General features: G+C 46.6%; 1 protein-coding gene and 1 long non-coding RNA gene across 5 annotated transcripts in view; both read right to left on the bottom strand.

The window, feature by feature from the left end:
- Positions 1 to 2,781: 2,781 nt before the first annotated feature.
- LOC109523790 (uncharacterized) lies at positions 2,782 to 4,951 on the bottom strand. The gene is made up of 4 exons (XR_002169848.1): positions 4,784 to 4,951; positions 3,827 to 3,907; positions 3,656 to 3,749; positions 2,782 to 2,920 (listed from the first exon to the last, which is right to left on the bottom strand). It is a non-coding gene; the product is annotated as an uncharacterized LOC109523790 (long non-coding RNA).
- A 955-nt stretch (positions 4,952 to 5,906) lies between these two features.
- The window catches only part of sema3aa (sema domain, immunoglobulin domain (Ig), short basic domain, secreted, (semaphorin) 3Aa), a 24,248-nt gene continuing 10,893 nt past the window's right edge, over positions 5,907 to 19,261 (bottom strand). For 3 of the 4 annotated variants that reach the window (XM_019883166.1, XM_019883167.1, XM_019883165.1), the window contains exons 3-17: positions 18,178 to 18,338; positions 16,876 to 16,938; positions 13,359 to 13,680; positions 13,154 to 13,273; positions 12,039 to 12,181; positions 11,313 to 11,427; positions 11,153 to 11,222; positions 9,902 to 10,046; positions 9,462 to 9,681; positions 9,279 to 9,370; positions 9,156 to 9,197; positions 8,736 to 8,893; positions 8,015 to 8,082; positions 7,770 to 7,927; positions 5,907 to 7,667 (exon numbers count right to left, since the gene is read on the bottom strand). In XM_019883166.1, the coding sequence (XP_019738725.1) occupies positions 7,029 to 7,667; positions 7,770 to 7,927; positions 8,015 to 8,082; positions 8,736 to 8,893; positions 9,156 to 9,197; positions 9,279 to 9,370; positions 9,462 to 9,681; positions 9,902 to 10,046; positions 11,153 to 11,222; positions 11,313 to 11,427; positions 12,039 to 12,181; positions 13,154 to 13,273; positions 13,359 to 13,680; positions 16,876 to 16,938; positions 18,178 to 18,338 (2,516 nt within the window). In that variant the 3' untranslated portion in view covers positions 5,907 to 7,028. The remainder of the gene's footprint in view (positions 7,668 to 7,769; positions 7,928 to 8,014; positions 8,083 to 8,735; positions 8,894 to 9,155; positions 9,198 to 9,278; positions 9,371 to 9,461; positions 9,682 to 9,901; positions 10,047 to 11,152; positions 11,223 to 11,312; positions 11,428 to 12,038; positions 12,182 to 13,153; positions 13,274 to 13,358; positions 13,681 to 16,875; positions 16,939 to 18,177; positions 18,339 to 19,261) is intronic. The other variant, XM_019883168.1, reaches the window with a different exon arrangement.

Consider the following 19,261-nt stretch of genomic DNA (forward strand, 5'->3'; position numbering starts at 1 on the left):
TGTACATCACGAAGATGAAGAGGCGTCTTTGTTAGCTCTGAGGCGAGAGGGAACCAATTTCCGCGCACTGTGAGGAGCAAATTGTTTGTGGTATTCATTATGCATCATATCGGCCTACATTACCATTGCTGTTTACTATCATCACGCTGTCACACTAGTGCACAATCCACACCACTGTGTTCATTTCAGCACCATGGACAGGGAGCACCAGACGGACGCTTAAAATTAAAAGGAGGGAAGTCTGAGGCGGAAGTGACGTTCACGTTGTGCTTCTATTTTTAGTCATATTAATATTGATGCACCCCCATTTGCGATCTTAACATAGTTATTTCTCGATTACAGCCAATTAAAAGACAAGTGGCTTGAGGCATTTTTATCGTTTTGTTGGCATTTGCAGCCTGCAAGCCCCTCCCACCCTTTAGCCATACACCTTTTTTTTTTAATCTGGCCAAATTCATTACCAGATGAGAGTCTAATTGCTCACATTAACGTGAATACAAGCGACCATTTTGTGTTGTCAATCGTGATCATATGTCGTTCAAATCGAGAGAAAATACGAATGACACATTGTTGGTGTTTGTTTTTTTTTTTTTACCCAGCAGGCTATTCGACAATTCGGCACAAATGCTGGAGGTGTGTCTCCTCCTCCTTTGATCTGACATAAACAGTCCGTATTGTATCGCGTTCAACGGCCCTGCGCAAGTATTTACGCGTGTGCAGCCGTGGAGAAATAAAATGCAGTGTCGACACACAGCACACGCGACACACGGTGCGCTGAACGCATTTCGTCACAAATAAAAGGATGAAGAGGCGTTTTCGCGCATTCGTGTGCACGGATGCTGTTGATTAGCCATGAAAATTGACTTCAATAATGAGATCACGTCTGGGTGGATTACAAAAAAAAAATGGGCGTGATGTGACTCCTGCTCTGCCACAACACAACCGTCTACTCGGTTAGTGTGGATATTTTTGTGCATTAAAAAAAAAGAAATAAAATTGGAAGAAATAGTGATACTAAGCCCTGCCTTCGTGCGGCCGCGGCACCCGCGGGCTGCCTGCCCTGCGCCCTTGACATCGCCGCGGCGAGCTGCTTTCGCTGCTCCTCGCTCAGCTCCGCCAGGTCCACCGGAGCCCCGCCGGGGACCCGCACGAAGCCGCCGGCCCCGTCGGGTGCCAGCCCCTCGGGAAGCCCCTGCAGCGGGCCTTCGCCTCCTCCTTCCAGGCTCGCCTCGTTCCCCATGATGCGACCCCTCCCGAGTCCGTCCTGGATCGATGCGCCGCCGCGACCCGAGCCCCCCACTTGGCGCCGCGGGTTTTAGCTCCGAAATGCGCAGCGGAAACGGCCTCGGTACATCCCACACGGGTTTTATCCTTATTAATGGCCAGTTTCCCTACGAGAGCCGCCGTTCCGCTGCCGCTTGGGTTCTGCTCCGTAACGCATCTCTGCAGCTTTACACACCAGTTACCAGTTCTGTGTGACTGGGGGTCTTCCGTTTCACTCCCTCCACAGACTCCAGTCGCGACATCCGGATGTTATTCCAAAATAAAACCTGTTTTAAAGCTCATTCTTGTTTATTTTAAACCCTGTCCACGAGCTACACATAAAATAAACACCGAATAAAGCCTTTGTAGGGATTAGGAATTATACAATCGATTTTAGGGAGACAGAATCACGTTTACGATGGAAGATGGCGACCACTTCCGCATTCTTCAGGCAAACGCTCGTTAACTTGGCACGCTCAGCGGTCACTGCGCATGCGCCGTCTCTGACAGGTGAATTGGATTCTTCAGTGGAGCAAAATATGTCGTTAAAGGGGAATAACCCGCACATAATGCATTAGAATGAGCTCCATAATAGTTTAAGGGTGTCACATATTGGACAGCACAGTAAAATACTTCACGCGCAGTCAATATAAAGTCTCTAGTGTGTGTGCAAAGAGCCGATCTCATAATAAGAGCCGGTTGAAGTGCAATAAAGCAAAATGTCAAAAGTGAGAGCGCATCCACAGTAGAGATAATACACAGTAGCTGTGGAGGATGATTCATATTTTGAATAATAATTCAGTGCCTTGACTTGTTTCTTTGGCAATAAGAGGGCGCGCAATTCACTGTGCCATCACTTGATCAGAGAAAAATACATTAATGTGCAACCACAATCGTGATTAATTCCCAGTCTCGTCTGAGAATGAGATCCCTTGAATCGCATAGTAGAAACAATGATCAAAGAATAAGCTGAAATCATATTTTACACCCAGAGAGGATTACAGCACAACGCGTCAGCTCGACTAAGCGTCAAGCGGATGTGTTGCAACACGACACAGAAGCAACGCTCATTTGCTGCGTGTGTGTGTGTGCGTGTGTGTGTGCGTGTGCGTGTGCGTGTGTGTGTGTGTGTGTGTGTAGCTGCAGGACAGATGTGTCCTCCATGCATGAAAGCAAAATGCCACTCTTAAGACCCTCGGAATCCATAGGATGCCGTGCTGGCTGACTAGACTATGTCTGCTTATGACACTATACACACTAAGAAACACACTGAATTGCATGATGCTAACGGCTAACCGCTAATACAAACTTCTCAACACACTTCTGTGTGTGTGTGTGTATGTCCATGCAACTTGACTCCGGTAACCAGATAACAAACACTGCACAGCCTTCATTAAATTTGGATAGCCCGAATGACACAAAGAAAAAAAACTGAAGGGTTCAAAGTTATGGCTTTGTATACCCACTGTCTTCAAATAAGAAAATAAAATGTTAAAGTCACGTACCTGAGACTCACTACAGGGTTGCGTCTGTGTCGATATCCTTGCGGCGTCTGCTGGGAGAGTGTGCGAGCGATCCCTGCCACATTCCCGCTGAGCTCCGCTCATCCTGATTAGCGCCTAATTCCGCCCTCGGCGTCGCCGCACCGTTTCAGTCCCTAAAAATAAAATGATGTTAGGAAGGAAGCGCCTGGTTTTAACTTGACTTCAGACAGCAGCAAAGTCAACAGCGGCACGTGACCGTAGACAAAGATGTGAGCAGGGAGTTGTACTGAGAGGTGTCGCTAATCCTTATTTTTTTATCCTCTAAGGACCATCACACGCCTCTAATCTGTTTTCCTGTACACTCGTCGCACTCATTTCATTACTGAGGGTCAACTTGATAGACTGGAAAGGTGTATGTGTAGAAATTCAATGATAAATATCTAAATAAAATCCTAATGCAAATACTGTAAAACATCAAAATTAAAGTATCAAAAATTTTACTGAAATAAGCACAATTAAAAACAATTAGGATAAAAATATAAAAAGGATATAACATTATAATTTAGATGAAATGTAAATTAATAGAAAAGAGAATTAAAAAATAAATAAATAGACTACAGTACTACAATATGTACTCAGGAACAAATAAAATAATAAAAAATTATAAAAACAATAAAATAAAACTACTCAATTCAAATTAAATGCCAATGATCAAACAATTGTTAAAATGAAAGTAATTAAAATGTTATGAAAATGGCCACAAAATTAAATAAGAATGACATAGAAAATAAACACTTTGACCGTAACAAAAAGTAGTTTTTGTACTTTGACGTCACCTGTTTACCGGGAAACTTTGAAAAATATTGACCATTTCTCAGGAAATGTCACATGAATCCAAAGAAGCTCACCAGTTACACATCTCCTCTTCCTCCTCCTCCACCACATTGACTCACTGACAGAGGATGATGAGCTGCCATATGATTGGCTAATCACAAAGAAGGGCTGCAAAAAAATAAAATAAAAAAAATGGATGAGTGAGTGAAAGAGTGAGTGACACATAAATTATTCACACCACCTACCTGTTGCCACCGCTGAGGGTGCGTCATTGCCTTGCAGCGAGGGGCACCCCAGCGGGGTCGTGATGCCAGTGAGTCACAAACCTGTGGGGGCACAAACATGGCTGCACATTGTGACGCTAACAAGACTTGGGGACAAAAACACACGACAATTGTATCGCACTTTTCCTCCCATGAATTCCAACACATTTGAGGGCAAAAGCACAATTGGAGTTAAATTGCACCGCCTAGTGGTAATGATAGTCAATTACAGCCAAACTACTTGGGGAATTCATGTACAGTACAAAACATCATTCCGATTTTATTTTCTTCCTCCAGTACATTCAAACTGACAGGTGAATTGAGATTTAAGCAACATCATCACATTTCGGGCGGGGGGGGGGGGGTTATGGCAGTGACTCATGCCCTGAAATTGGGATGGTTGGGCCTTGGCTAAGGTCAACATGTCTTTAAAAAGTAGTTTGTTTTTCTAAGAAAGGAGCGATTCAGTATGTGACTTAACTGTATTAAAATGGCATTTAGATGAGCAAGAACTGCTTGATGAAAACATTTAGTCTTGAATGAAATGTCAGCTATCATCCATCCTCCCTTGGTTGCTATGACAGCAGCTGACAACCACCTGTTGGGGTCCTAATGAGGGGCATTACCAAGCATCGAACACCCTGTGAGGTCAAAATGTCAGTTCATCTCTGAGTCCCACAATCCCTCGGAAGAATTCATCTTCAAAGCAAAAGAAAGCTGGGTGTTTTTTTTTTTTTTATGCATTCAGGTGTTTACTGTTGTACAGGGAACTGACTCATGTTGAGTCTAATTTCAAGTGTTGTTGCCATGGCAGCAGGAACAGTTCATTCACACTTGAATCATAACAGGACAAACCGAACATTAATGAAAGTGATGTCAGAGGATTTGTGGCTATTTTTGTTTTCCAAAGAAATCTTACCGCCCACAAAAACTGTTTACCTCACTTCGCAGGTGAGGTGGCATCCAGAAGCAGCTGTTTCCAATGCCATCATTTGCATTGACGCCAAGTGCATGGACTCTAATTTCACGTCCGTAGGTGCTTGCATCCCATGTTTGCATGCTAGCACCTACCACCACAAATCCCATCGAGGAGGGAGGAAACTGACATAAGTGGAGGTGGGTGGAGATATAAATATTTCCGGAAACTGAGACTATCGCCCCTTGATGTCGTCATTTCATGGAGACGTCTTCCAAAGATGACGTCACGTCATTTACGCGTGCCACAAATGCACCCTCTGGTTGTCAAGTATTACCATCGCCACAAATGTCTACTTTCGGTTTCAGATAGGATTAAGTTCAAATCAAACATCCACAGTGTTACGATTCACGACACTCAGAAGCTGGGAAATACGACTCCCTCCATTTACCTCCACCGCCTGATAGGCTATGACGTCACGACACTAATGGACACTTCATTCGGTAATTGGTGGAAGTACTGACGCGGACAATCAACCAAACGTTGTTATTAACGTTATTGGTTGAATTCATGTCAGTGAGTATAGCTCGGATAATTACAATCACGTGACTATATGCAAATGAGATGGCAGAATTGCAAGTTTTGGGCAGAACGAAAACAGTCAGTTCGCCCCACTTGGGTGCAATTGTACCATGTAGCCTTAAGAGGGCGACATTGGATCGTAATATAGACGAAAACAGTTCGCCCCACTTGGTTGCAATTGTGTCATATAGCCACAAGAGGGCGACATTGGATCGTATTTGAGCGCTTTGACGAAAAGAATCCCACTTGCAGAGAATTCCTCAACCACTTTAAACAATACAAACACAAACCTGGTAATGAACATGTACCATGTTAATGTGTAGCCGGAGTATAAGAGCCAAAAATAGACAGTTTTTTTGAAACAGATGTTTATTAAGACAACCGAATGCATGCCATAAAGAATTGTGTTACAGCAGCTGGAGTCACTTTCAGTGTTCCGAATGAAAACTGGATTAGGGATACACCAAACGTCTTTTGATTTTCGGGGTGGTCGTTGTGTTTTTATTAACATCACTGTTGTTGACGTTTGCTGGGAAGTGTCACACAAAACACTTGAGACAGTAAAAAAAAATAAAATAAAAAAATAAAAGATGCACGCACTGGAGGCAGCATTCACATGCAATATAACACGTCTCCTTGGGCTAAGTGGACATTTCTTCGAGAGATTCCAAGCTAGAAATGGCTTCCTAAGTGGAGTGGTATCTTACATGGAACTGAATGACGCACATGGATGTGGAAGAAAACAAAAACAAAACTAAATTGTGCTTATCGTGGCTAGGCCTTATTATTTATATTCATCTCTATATTCTGTCCTTCTATCCCCAAAATGAATACTTGACATAATTCCCGCCAGTTGGTCCAAAGACGTTTTTTTTGAACTGCTGTTTCCCCCGATATATGGATGAGGCCCACCCCAAAATAGCATAATATAAAAAAATAAATGCAACCCTTTCACAAAACGAGCAATAAATAAAAGATCACATGGTGTTTCCTGCACTGTATATACACACAGATAGAAGGTTGTTGTATATATGTACACTAAACAAGTGTGTGTTGCGGATGTAATAAGTTACACAGAGGGGACAATGAGACCACCGCAGTCATGATGTGTGTCTTACATAAAAACAAATTGTTTCAGGTCGGTTGAGGGAAAAAAAAAAAAGCAGACAAGTAGCTTATTGAACTAATGGATGGACAACAACATGCACGATGCTTCCCATTGCACGTGATGCGTTAATGGCGACATGGAAGCTTCGTTGCTCCTTTTCCGCAAACGAGAAAAAAGTTTGTTCCATTCCGTGAGGGTCACATGCTTGAGTCCTGCAGAGAATTTGCGGCTATTTTATTCTGGAATTGTCCGCCGTCTTCCCGTCTTGAAGTGTGAACTAGCTCATGTATGTACAAGGAGGCGCTGAGTGTCCGCCGGGCCGTATCTATGGCGACCGGCCACATCCTCACACGTTTTTTCTTTTTTACACGTAGCTTTCCCGCGGCTATTATTCACAGCTCCTGTGCATTTCATGATGTGTGTGTGTGTGTGTGTGTGTGTGTGTGTGTGTGTGTGTGTGTGTGTGTGGAGAGGTCACTGAATCCTAAACTGGAGATACACTCTACAGAATGTATGTGTGTGTGCGTGTGTATGTGCTCGTCTTTGTGCTTCTTTTGGTGTGTTTTATCCCGCCCCCCTCAAACGCTCCTCGGGGGTCTTTGCAGCTCGTGGGTTCTCCTGTTGCGTCCCTTCTTGTTGTCCTGCATCCGGCGCCACTTGGCGGCGTGCTGGACCCCCGCCCGGGCCGCAGCCTGCCCCTTCGGACCGCTCTGCGTCTTGGGCTGGTTCTTGGGCGTCTGGACACTCAGCATGCCCAGGGTGGCTTGACTATTCGGGTTCTCCGCTCCGGTCTGGAGCCAAGCTTTGCCCTGAGGGGGACCGGCCTGCAGCTTTTGCGCGTTCGGAGCCAAAGTTTTGGGCCGCGGCGGCGGGCCGGCCTGGCCGTTGGGCGCCTTCGCCTTCTTGGGTTTTCGCTCCTTCTTCCAAACGCGGTCGCAGAACTCCTCCACGCTGTTGAGGTCCGGGTGATCCAGCAGGGACAGGAAATCCCGGTACCACACGCGTTGCTTGCCGGCCGGAGGCGCCGCGGCCCCAGGCGGCCCCGGGAGGATGTCGCCCAGCCTGTGGGCGGGGATGACCTGCAGGCTGAGACGCAGCAGCGGCTGTATGAAGCCGTGCTCCACCGCCTGGCAGTGGTACACCCCCGTGTCCGACTGGGACAGACTGCGGATGAGCAGGCCCTGGTCCGTGCGCAGAACCCGCTCGTCAATCTTGATCTAAAAAGACGCCACGGGGGACAACGGAGACGACACGCATTGTAAAAAGAAATAAATAAACAGAACAAGAAGACAAACATCTTCAAAGTCGGCGGCGCGCACCTCCTGCTTGCGTTCGCCGCCGGGCGTCTGCAGCTGCCAGTAAATGAGCGCCCGCTGGGACTTGGGGCTGCACTCCAGGAACATGCTGCTGTTCTCCACGCCGTAGACCGCGCGGTCCTCCACGCCGCCTACGCCGCCACCCAGGCCGTCAACATCGTCTGAAAGGGGAAAGTCAAGGGAAGTCAGAACAAACACCAAATGTGTGTCATTTATTATTCCACACACACACACACACACACACAAACCGTGATGCTGAAGATCCGAGCACTGGGAAAGTGGGTCTCCATTCCGGATGTCCTGCCGTCTCGTACGCCTGTGAAAAGAGAGCGGGTCGTTGAATCCTGTACTGCTGGCATTCATCCACTAGGGGGCAATGTTACCCTCTGCAAAATCTCAACGAGAATGAGTCATAACCCCCCCCCCCGCCCCCAATCTGCTGTTAAACTACTTGTGTGAAATGGGGTTTGAATTTAATCACGTTAAACCTTCAGTGGCCTCTGATGAGCCATGAAAGTCGCCTTTCTTTCTTTTTTTTTTGTTCTTTTTCTTTAACGACAATAGCGAGAAATGTCATCGGCAAGCTTTTACCACACCGTTCCTGTTCCTCTCGTAAAAAAATGGAAAGGAGGGGTGAGCCAAAGGTGAGGGGGAAATAAAGCGAGAGCCGCTCAGAAATAGGGGGACGGACGACTGCACCCCCCCTCTTTTGGGACCATGACTGGACTTCAGAGCCAAAAAGGTCCGTGTCGAGTAGAACGTTTGAAGGGGGTACCGCTACAACTGCACATATTGTATCTTCCTTGGCCCCCATCTGCTTCTCATTGTGAAATATTTGCAGTGGAGAAGAATGTCAAGATGCTCCTGCGCAATGTCCCAACACCTAATTACAAGCTTTTTTTGTAGCCATCCCCCCTGTTGTACTGATCACTCCCAGGTGCGGTGTCCCAAAGCGATGTGATCCGGTACCTCTTGGCGGTGGGGAAGTATCTGGAGCACTCGGTGCCGTCCCAGGCGCAGTACGGGTCCCGGGCCAGGCAGCACTCGGCGCAGGCCTTCCCGTACACCTCGCAGCGGTGCAGCGACATTTGCGACACGCCCAGCGAGGAGCCCAAATATAATTGTTGCTGTGGGATGCAGGGAGGCAAAATGGCGCGTGAGAGTGTCGAATGGGAGACTTTGGTGTTTTCTCATCAGATTTTTGGTCCATCTTGAAGCACAATTATCAGGAAATACTCAAAAACGGTGGCTCATTTGGTCGAATTCCCGAATAGGAGTCGGCGAAAGCTCGGCAAGTGGCCTCAAATGGCGGCGTCTTAACAAAATGGCCGACTTCCTGTTCAGTTTCCTGCACGGGTCTTGGGAGAGTTTTTCATGCTGTTAAATTACCTGCTTGGTCGACAGCTCCATGGCGGTGATGGTGGCAGGTTCCTGAAATGAAACGATTACGCGTTGCGATACAATTGACACGGTTTCATAACACCGACCGTTGCTGCCATTGATCAATCGTACCCTGAAGACGGTCATCTCCTCCAACACGACCTCCTCCAGGTCATGCCAACTCTCCCTGGGGATGGTCACCACCTTGAGCACCGTGCCCACGTCTGCAAAAAAAATAAAAATAATTTCAACGTCCTCGATCGACGTTTTGGCCGCATCGTCACTATTCGTTGACGGCGAAGAGGTGGGCGGTACCCGTGCCAATGAACATGACGTCGTACTGGCCGTCCTCGGCCTCCACGCGGTCCACCACCAGCTGCGAGAACTGGTAGTCCACGTCGGTGCGCACCATGATGGGGCGCCCGCCGATGGGGTGCACCGGGTTGTACATGGCCGGGTGACCCCGGGCGAACGTGATGACATCATCCGGGAGGTCTTTGGTGGAGTCGAAGCCGCCGAACGTCTTGCTCGGGCACTGGAGGCGAGAGACGGGAAGTCGTCATTTGGATTTTGACTAAAACGGCTTTCTTCTAGCTTCCGATTGGCTAAATGGTGTCAAACGGCTTCAAAGGAGCGTGAAAAATTGCGTTGGAAGGACGTTTCTCTTTTCAAGTTAAGAGCAAATGAATTGCAACATGAAGCAACACGTTGACTCCCATCGATGGGATTGTTCAAGTGTTTTATTTGACGCTCACCGTTCCAGGTCGGGGGTAGGGCACCCTGCCTTGGAAGGGCACCCACTGGTATGTGGGTCCGTCCCTGTGGGCGTAGGGGCCCAGGAACACCCTCCGGATATCCGCCATGTTGTACATGCAAACCGCCGAGCCTTTGAAGATGTTGCTGGGGGTGGGGGGGATGAGAAGCCACAAGTGAGTCCAGGAGACAAAACGAGACGTCGACGCAGCGACTCGAGCAACCGCAGATCGGAACGTCTCTGATTGCCTCCAGATTTTTTTTTTTTTTTAACCAAAAAACGTTGGCCCGGAACAGCGCTTTCCAGAGCATCCCTGGAAGTCGCGCCCGCGTCTTCCACTTGCTCCAGAAACCCGTGAGATCAATCAAATGTTTTGAAAAAGAAAGTGGAAGCGCTCCTTGCGATTTTTTTTTTACGGTTCGCCCCAGGTTATCCAAGAGCCACCGCTCGTTTGATCCGGAATATTCCAAGCGTGGGTTATTCCTGTGGACGTGGCGCGACCGCACCGTGTTCATCCATCAAACTGGATGTCGGATGGCGGGTATGCAAATGTTCCCGGCGTCGCTCTTTTGTTTCCGAGTAGCGTCCGACTAATTAGGCGTGCGCGCGTCGAGTCGGCAAAAGCGCCGAAGATGAATGGACGGACGCTCTGAGGTGGCAATTCAACGGAAATTCAATTAACGCAAAGGACGCGGCGGCGCCTTCGCGTGAAAGGAACATCTGTTTGCGCAGAAATTCCATCTCTCACACACACACACACACACACACACACACACACACACACACACACACACACACACACACACACACGCGCGATTCCGTTCTAAACAGACGCACGCGTGCACGCTCAATCAAACATTGATCTGTCAATGGCGGCGCCCCATTAAGCAGCCATATTAAAAGAAGCTCCGCTCTATTCATCTCGGGGAAACTGGCCGCTTAGAAAACCAATTAAGTCTCTTGTCGTCCCCGATGCCGCTTAATTGAATTGAACGCGCGCTTCCGCGTGCGTCTCTTTTGTGTGTCTGTGTGTTCGGCTTGACCTCTCCGCTTGAATACGAGCCGCCGCCGTTTCATTAGCGGTGATTGATGGTGGAGTGGTTGGACTGCCGTTCGCTGCAACATGCGAATGAGTTCTCGCAACCGGCCGAAGCAGTCGCATTTTTTTTTTGGTTGTGATCTGATTGGGGCGGAAAACGGGGGCCCGCGGGTAAACCGAGAACACGCCGACGAGTCAATGATGACGGGATACCTGGACGTGGTGAAAACGGCGTAGATCAGCGGATTCTTGGGGTCTTTGGAGCTCATGAGGAAAACATCCTCTGGAAGGGGAAAATAAAAAAAAAAGGAGGATGCGGAAATGTTATTTTGGAGAGCTTTTTCCAGAGCGCCTCGGAGTTGGGGAAACTCACGCAGCTCATCGAAGTGCGTGTCGATGCCGTTGACGCCCGGCACGGAGCACGTGAGCCGGGCCTTGAGGAAGGTGGTCCACTTGTTCACCAGGCTGCGGTGGCCTCCCATGTCGTTCTGGAGACAAAGACAAAGTTAGACGTCACGCTTCACCTGTTTTGACATTCGACAGCAATACGAACACACTCAACTGTATTAGTGCTGTCAGTTTAAGGCGTTATTATCGTCATGAATTTCAAACCTTTTTAACTCGATTAATTTTTTTTTTAGCGCGAGATTAATGCGGCACCACGTCACAGCGGATCTTACGCTGCTCTAAAATCATAATATGTGCTCCCAGTTTGAATAACTGCTCCCAAGTGAAAAATGTGAATGTAAAAAATTGTTTCAGTAAATATTTGCATTTTGCACCAAGAAAACTGATCCACGATTCCATGTTGATGAGGGCATTAAAATGGGAAAAATAGGAGGAAAAAGAAATCAAAGGAAATTTAGAATAGGTAAAAATCTGTGATTAATTATGGCTAATTCTGAGTTAACTATGAAATTATGCATTTGATCGCGATGAAATATTTTAATCATTTGACAGCACTAATATATGTTTTTGTTTTGTTTTTCTTTTTGGTCAAAAGAACTGTCTGGGTTCCGCCACACTTGCGGATGCACCCGCAGAACATGCAACCGGGGGAATCTCGAAACAGTCGCGGCGGCGGCTCGGTTTCCGTTACCTTACACAGTTGTCCTATCCGGGCGATGGTGGCCTTGCCCGTGTGCTCTCCGTCCATGGCGTTCTCTTTGAAAAACAGGAAGATCTTGTCGTCCTCGGGGTTGTCGCTCTCCGGGACCAAGTGAATGCCGACGAATCTCGGGTCTAAACGTGGTCAAAAAGTGAACCAAGTAAGCCGTGAAAGGAGTCGAACAAAGCCACCTCTGTTCCAGGGACGCGGTTCACCTCCATTTTACACCTCTGAAAATGATCCCCCCCACCTCCACCCCGCACTCCAAACCGCGCATCCAAACCGCGACCACTCAAAGACACATGGTTCTGATTGCGCCTTGTTCCTTCGATTTTAAGAGCGGAAGGAAATCAAAGCCCAGGGCCGGAGATTTTCTGCTCGTAAGTGGCGAGGGGAGAAGGGAAAAAAAAAAAAACGGTGTCGCGCGCTGGAGCGAAACAAGCGGTGCCATGTTACGCCTTTCGGGGATTCAGAGGAGCTGTGAAAAAGAGCGGCGGACCCTTCAAGTGGGATGTGGATTTATAAAGCCCCCCGGCTGGAGGCAGGTGCGAGACCGCTGCCACGAATCGACGCCTCGCACGCCCCCATCGCGAACACGCGGCCGTTAAATCGACACTTTCATAAACTACAGGTGGGTGGAGTTGCAAACTGGAAGGCCGCAGCATGCAGAGAGGCAAACGGCACACTGGAAGAATACCCGCGTTTCCCCCAATTTTCAGCACCTGTAGTTGGACGAATACTTTGGCCCTTGTGACACACGAAGCCCTCGATGACAAATGCCGAATAGAATCTCCCCGACTTTCTTAATCCCCACCATTACAAGGTGAAAGATGGATGGGGGATTAACGTCAGGACAAAATGTCATCAGCGGCGCAGAGGCTTCTGGAATGGATGATTGTTGAAGGCAGTGAAGAAGAAGTGGAATTTGACTCCACAACAGGAAAACAGCTGAGAGTGGATTAGTAGTGTGGGAAAGCAGTGTGGACGGAGGGGGGGGGGCGGCTGAAGCGGCTCGAGGGAAAGGTTCTCTCGAGTCCGACGTAATGCTGAGCGATAGCGCCGAATAATCCTTCTGATCCCGGCTTCGGTTTTCCCGCTTTGCTTACCGTTGAGCCACCTGGAGTCGTGCTGCTCCGTCCTGACGGGGTGCTGATCCCCCAGCGTTCGGAAAATGGCAAAGTCCCGCCCCATGAAGTCGGCCGACGTGCCCGAGTAGAGCTCCCCATCTGGCGGTGGGGTGGGGGGGACAAAACGAGCGGCCGTTACGAACGGCGCAGTGTGCGGTTGTCACGGTCCAAAGAGCCGACTCACCGATCAGGAGGGACGCCGAGAGCATCTTGGGGTCGTAAGGGCTTTTACCGCGACCGTTCTCGAAATGCGAGGCGAGCCTGAAGATGTTGTCCTGCGGAAGGAAAGAGTCAATCAGGCCAATTGATGAAATCTTTGGACGTGACTGTTGATTTGCACATTCGACGCTGCTTGTACAATGTCCGTCGTGTTTCAAAGTCATTACCTCGGCTTTCTTGCCCATTTCCAGGTAAGAGCAGATGGGATGGAAGGCTCCGGTGCCGCAGACAAATAAGTGGGTCTGGTTGTAGGGTTGGAGCACGCGGATGAAGTTCGAGCACTCTTCCTGGAAAAAAAGACGCAAACGGGAACATCCGCATGTGAAACTTTTTAGAGTAAGTCATAAAATATCATCGTCAATGAAAACGATATGGACGCTAATTGAGACAAGCGCGACAGAAAATTGAGCCTAATATAGAACAAGGAGAGGCCCAGAACACTTTCAGGTGGGATTCCATGTCAAAGGGGGGAGATTTCCCAGAAAGAAAAAAAAATAATAGCCCTGAAATTTCCGCTCCCTTTTAAGCAAATCCCACCTGTGAGAGAAATCAGGCAAATCCACTTCAGATCGAGAACGTTCCACATGTTGGGGGTATTTGGCTTGGCGCGAAGGCACATCGAGACATTCCCAACGGCGCAAGGTCGTTTTGCGCCCCGCTAATCAGCAAGACTGCCGTCTTAGGAAAGTTATTAATGGACTCCATTTGGGCACATGTGCTCAAGACATTCAGGTTGTACTTATTTGCCCTCGCTGATGAAAACACAACATCTGTAATTCAAATATAGACAGACAGCCGCCTTAGCTTTGTGTGAACGTTAGCAACAGTCTCCCTAAATGGTAAAAGAATCTGACCACAGGCTCATTTGTTTAAACTGCATAAGGAAGCCTTTGGGGGGTACGTATAGAAGCAAAACACTTCGAAGCGGAATGCTTTTATGTTAGCTTTGTACAGAACTAGGCTAGCTTTGTCCTTTATTCTAGCGACAACACAAAATGGGTGCGAGCCCTGTTTCGATAGCGGGCATTTATCTTTTGTATTGGAAACACAACTTTTAGGTGAACAGAATGTGTTTTGTTCGAGGAAAAAAAAATCCTACATTTGCCCATTTGCTTGTTTTTAAGCTAGCTGGATGCTAGTCTAAGATCATTAATCGTTTAGCTTTGTGTGCACATCTCAGAGATCGCTAAAGGTCGTTTAACGTTTATATGTCATGAATTATTCTTGCGACGAAAGGATTCCCATTTCACGGGAAACTTTTTGATGGACAGAATGAACTAGCATTGGAAAGACTGAGCCCAGATTTCCATGCTCAATTGCCATTCAGCTATGAAGCTAAATGGGTGCTAGCCACAGGTTAAAATACAGTTGTAGGGATGAAAAAAAAGAAAGAAAAGAAACCGCAAGATAAGACTTTTTTTTGACATTTTTACTCGCGACTAGCGCGCTAAACGTTTGGCCAGTTCACCCGGGGGACCCCCTCCTAAGATCTTACTTGATGAGTTGCGGCTGACCTCATCCGTGCTTATACGTACAGTCTATACGCTGCCCCTTAATGATTTTCCCCTCTGCGTTTCCTACTGCACATGACATCATTGTCACGCCGTCGTTTAAACGTCAAACCTCCCCCAGTGCGCTCAAAGTTGACCCCTCTTAAAACTTGACACGACTGCCTTCGGGTTGGATTCGTTAGCGACGTGGGCGGCAGTCGTGTCATCGGTGGGCGCCGTAAAGAGGTCAATTTGGATCAAAGTCGGTCACCGTCGAGGTGGACGCACAGGCGGACCCTGAATGTGCATGCTGGGAGAGATATTTACACTTGAGAAAACATATTTGGTCAGATGAAAGTTTGTCTGAGTCATTTTGTATATCTTGGGATGAGCCGCCGCAATTTTCCGCAGCTGTTCCGTGCGAAACGTGGGCTGCTGTAAATTTTGCGCCGGTGTAGGATTGTTTTTGGAAAAGTGCGAGCGTCGGGAGGATTGTCCCGACGGATGCCTGGTGCGTTCCGCTCCATCTGCTCCCGCCGGCCGGCACTCGGAGGTAAACATTTGGCGGCGGCTAACGGAGAGCGGCGCAGGCGACGGCAGAGGTGAGCTTTGAAGCCCAATGTAACGGCGGATGACGCGCGACCCAGGCGTGAAATTAAGTTCGCGGAGAGCGAGGCGAGGCGAGGCGAGCTATCCAAACACACCACGCAAACAAAGCCGGCCGGCACCAGTAAACGTGTTGGGTCAAATTAACACATTCCCGCTTAAAACAAGCATCCATGTATAAATAGGCCTCAAACAACAGCAAGAAATAACCTCTGTGGGAGTGCGGGAGCGCAACGTCCTCTTGTCATTTAAATACTGACAAACAACATCTGTTTTGGCGCGCTAGCTTGAAACACGCCACATCACTCGTGACTCTTGTATGAATTATAGCTACGTAGACGATACACAAAGAAGGGACGTGTAGTTATTTTCAGATCCTATACGCGCGAAAAAAAAACGAAAACAACAAAAAAAAAACTTTATAGCTTTGTAAGTACACCCTTTAACCTACTGCGGGCATGTCTGTAAATAGAGTTTTGCTAATGCATGCACATAAAATATGAAGTATTTCGTTAAAATAACAGCATGAATTGCCAAAGTCATTTTTACTCGCTGTCACAATAGCAATCGAAAATAGCAACATGCGTGCTTACATTTTTTTCTTTTCTTTTTTTTCTGTACGCCTGTTTAGATTGTCAGTCATCAAGATCACGGCGGTCTAGAAAATTCGGCAATTATGCGAGTTGGCAAACAACATAGGAAACATTTCTGCACTTCACTACACTCCCTTGACAGTATGATGAGTTTTTGGGGTTTGGTAAAATAACAAACGCTCAGCGGCCCCTTTTTACGACTGTTGTTATTTTTCATGAAAATAAAACAATAACTCTTTGTCTGAAAACAGACTAATGGCTGACTATTTTTTTTTATTATTCCTTTGGAGTGTTTCATTTCTTTTTATCTGCCAAAATCTGAATAAAATGAAAGGAGATTCTTTCAAAACATACACTCATTAGCCACTTCATCATTTGTATTTTTTAAAAATAATTTTGGGAATAAACATTTTTGCACAAAAAAAAATAAATACCCACTGGCCCCCTTTCTATGTGGTTATCAATTTTTATTACGAATGAAAAGACACTTTTGTCATTTGAAATTTTTGTCAGAATTTAAATGGAAATGACTTCTCCCCAAACATACAAACGACAAAAATATGTTTCAACAAAAATGCACTCACCCCTTGAGCATTTCTGTCAAGGTGTCATTTTATTTCTCATTCCGATAGGTTTGAAAATGTGTACCTAATGTGCTGTCCCGTGGGTGGAGTTCAACAAAGTCCAAATGAAAGTGAGTGAATCAGGAGGCCAAACATGCGGCAGGCGTATCATTGCGGTCGCCAAAAAAGCAGCAAAAAAAACCAAACAAACAAAAAAATAGACGACTTACCCCGAGGTCCTTCCCCGCCCACTTGCACTCGTCCCGCTTGGAGGGGGTGGCGGGCCACGCGATCTGAGCAAACGACAAAGTGCGCAAAGTCACTCGGAGCCCAAAGTAGAGGAGGAAAAAAAAAAAACAAAAAGAGAGAAAGACAACAAGGGGAGGAAGGAGGGAAAGAGGGAGCGCTTGAATGTTTCATGAAAAAGGAATGCCGTGAGTCACGTTTGTATAATTCAAGAAACATTTTTGAGCTCAATCTGAGCTCCTTTCTTTCGGTCTGACTTCAGAAATCTTTTTTTACGCGCCCAAGCCGTGTACGTACACTCGATATGGTTCTTATTAAAGTTCCTTATACCCAAGTCGAACATATGGACGCACTTTGCTGTCGTCTGACGTGAGAACAGACGAGCGGGCCTTGGAAGAGACAATACACAAAAGTATGAATAATGCATTCAAATTGTCCTCTTGGCAAATCCATATGTGCGCACATGAATTATAAAGACAAAGATTATAAACAGGCCGTGAGTGAGACGTTTGCTGACTCTTTATGTACTTAGAGAAACGTAGGATCGTTTGCACATGCTCTAGCATATTAGCGTAGCGTAGCGTCGCCACGTGTGTGACTGCTGAGACACACAACGCTAAATCAAACCTGATTAGTAGATTAAATATAAACAAATGATATAAAATTATATATCACAACAAAATAAAACTGAATTTAATGAAATTAAATGACAAAAGGTAAAAAAAAAAAGGATATAAAAACAAACCGAATGTCATGACACTGAAATTCAAAATTAAATAATACACGGCTATAAGCAAATACCAGGATGCACGCAAACATCCTTGCATTCCAAGACATACATTCTTTATCGTCTGCGAAGAACGATGAATATGCCGCTTTCTGAGGATTTGTTTGCCCATCAGCCGAGTACGATTTTTGCATTGCAAATTTTTGGACCAGCCTAATCGCTGCTCTTAGATTCTAATGACGCACGGATGAGTACTAGAAGGGTGGTGGTGGGGTAGGGGGGAGGCGGTTACACTCTTTTCATTCCTCTGTTCATCAGCGTGCAGCCTGCGGGGGAAAAAAAGCGGCAGTCTCATCTACTCCAGTGGCTCAAATCAGATAAAAAAAAAGACTGTTAACCTCCAGCAGGTGGGCTAATGGAATTATGGAGGAAATGGAATAGACTTCAAAGCTCAAATCATCTCCCCCCACCGAAATGAATGGAATTGCCATAATCCGTTCCAGCCTCCCCAAAGAATAACAAAAATCGTCGTCAGGTTAGTTTTTTTTAAGCCAGGTACCTGTTTGCGGTCTCTGCTGATGTTGACCAGGTCGAAAGAGAAAATGTGGTCCTCGGCGCCGACCAGCAGCCTGCCTCGCTCCTCGTCCAGCAGGAAGGTGTCGTAGCCGGAGCTGTTGGCCAGCCCGGCGAAGCTCACAAGGTTGCTGGACTCTAACATCTCTGGGAAAAACAAGTCGAAAGACATTTTAGAGTGCCTCAAGGCAGCCTCGGGGGCTAATATTGACGTTTTTCGATATTAGCCTTCAATCGCAGGAGGTCCTGTTGTGTGTCATGTTTCATTACACACTAGCCCGCGCGCGCACACGGCAGACAGGTATGGCGTGCCGCATCCGGGCGTCAACACCCCAGCACGTCCCAATCAGGGCGCAGTGTGTTCATCTGTGTGATTGGCTGAATAATTCATATGCAATCATTCAGTGTGTGTGTGTGTGTGTGTGTGTGTGTGTGTGTGTGTGTGTGTGTGTGTGTGTGTGGAAACGCAGTATTATGTAAATGAAGACAAAGCAGAGCGTGACTGAATGCTCCATGTGACACTACGTTATGACATAGCATTCAATTAACATTTAAAAGACGAGGCCGGCCGAGCGCGGAGAAGGTTTGGGGAGCAAAAGAAGGCCTTCAGACGCAATAAATTGGGGGATGCGAATGGTTTGATAGTCACAACTAATGTAAAAATCGTTTTTATTGAGGGCAAATAAATGAATACATGAAATAAATTTTTAAATATTCACAGCACACTGACCATCAACCATAAAAAATAAAAATTAAAAAAAAATCATGTGAAGGGTCAAAAAAATAATATGATATGAAATATTTAATTTAAAAAAATTACCTGTCTTAGTTTTTGGAAGGGTATTAAAAAGAAAAACATGATAAAAATCTGAGTGGGACATTTTTCACAGGCAGTCATAATTTAAAAAATAGAATAAAAATCAGGTCTTTTTTTTTTTTTTTGTTTTCCTCTCTTTGCCAGTTGCCTGGGTGGTAACCAAATCTGGTTCCTTGCCATGCTCTGCAATGTAAAAAAAAAAACAAATCAAAAAGTTAAGCTCGGCGGAAAAAAAAAAAAAAAAAAAAAAAAA

This window comes from Hippocampus comes, unplaced genomic scaffold (genome assembly GCF_001891065.2).
Source record: "Hippocampus comes isolate QL1 unplaced genomic scaffold, H_comes_QL1_v1.1 scaffold38, whole genome shotgun sequence".
NCBI lineage: Eukaryota > Metazoa > Chordata > Actinopteri > Syngnathiformes > Syngnathidae > Hippocampus > Hippocampus comes.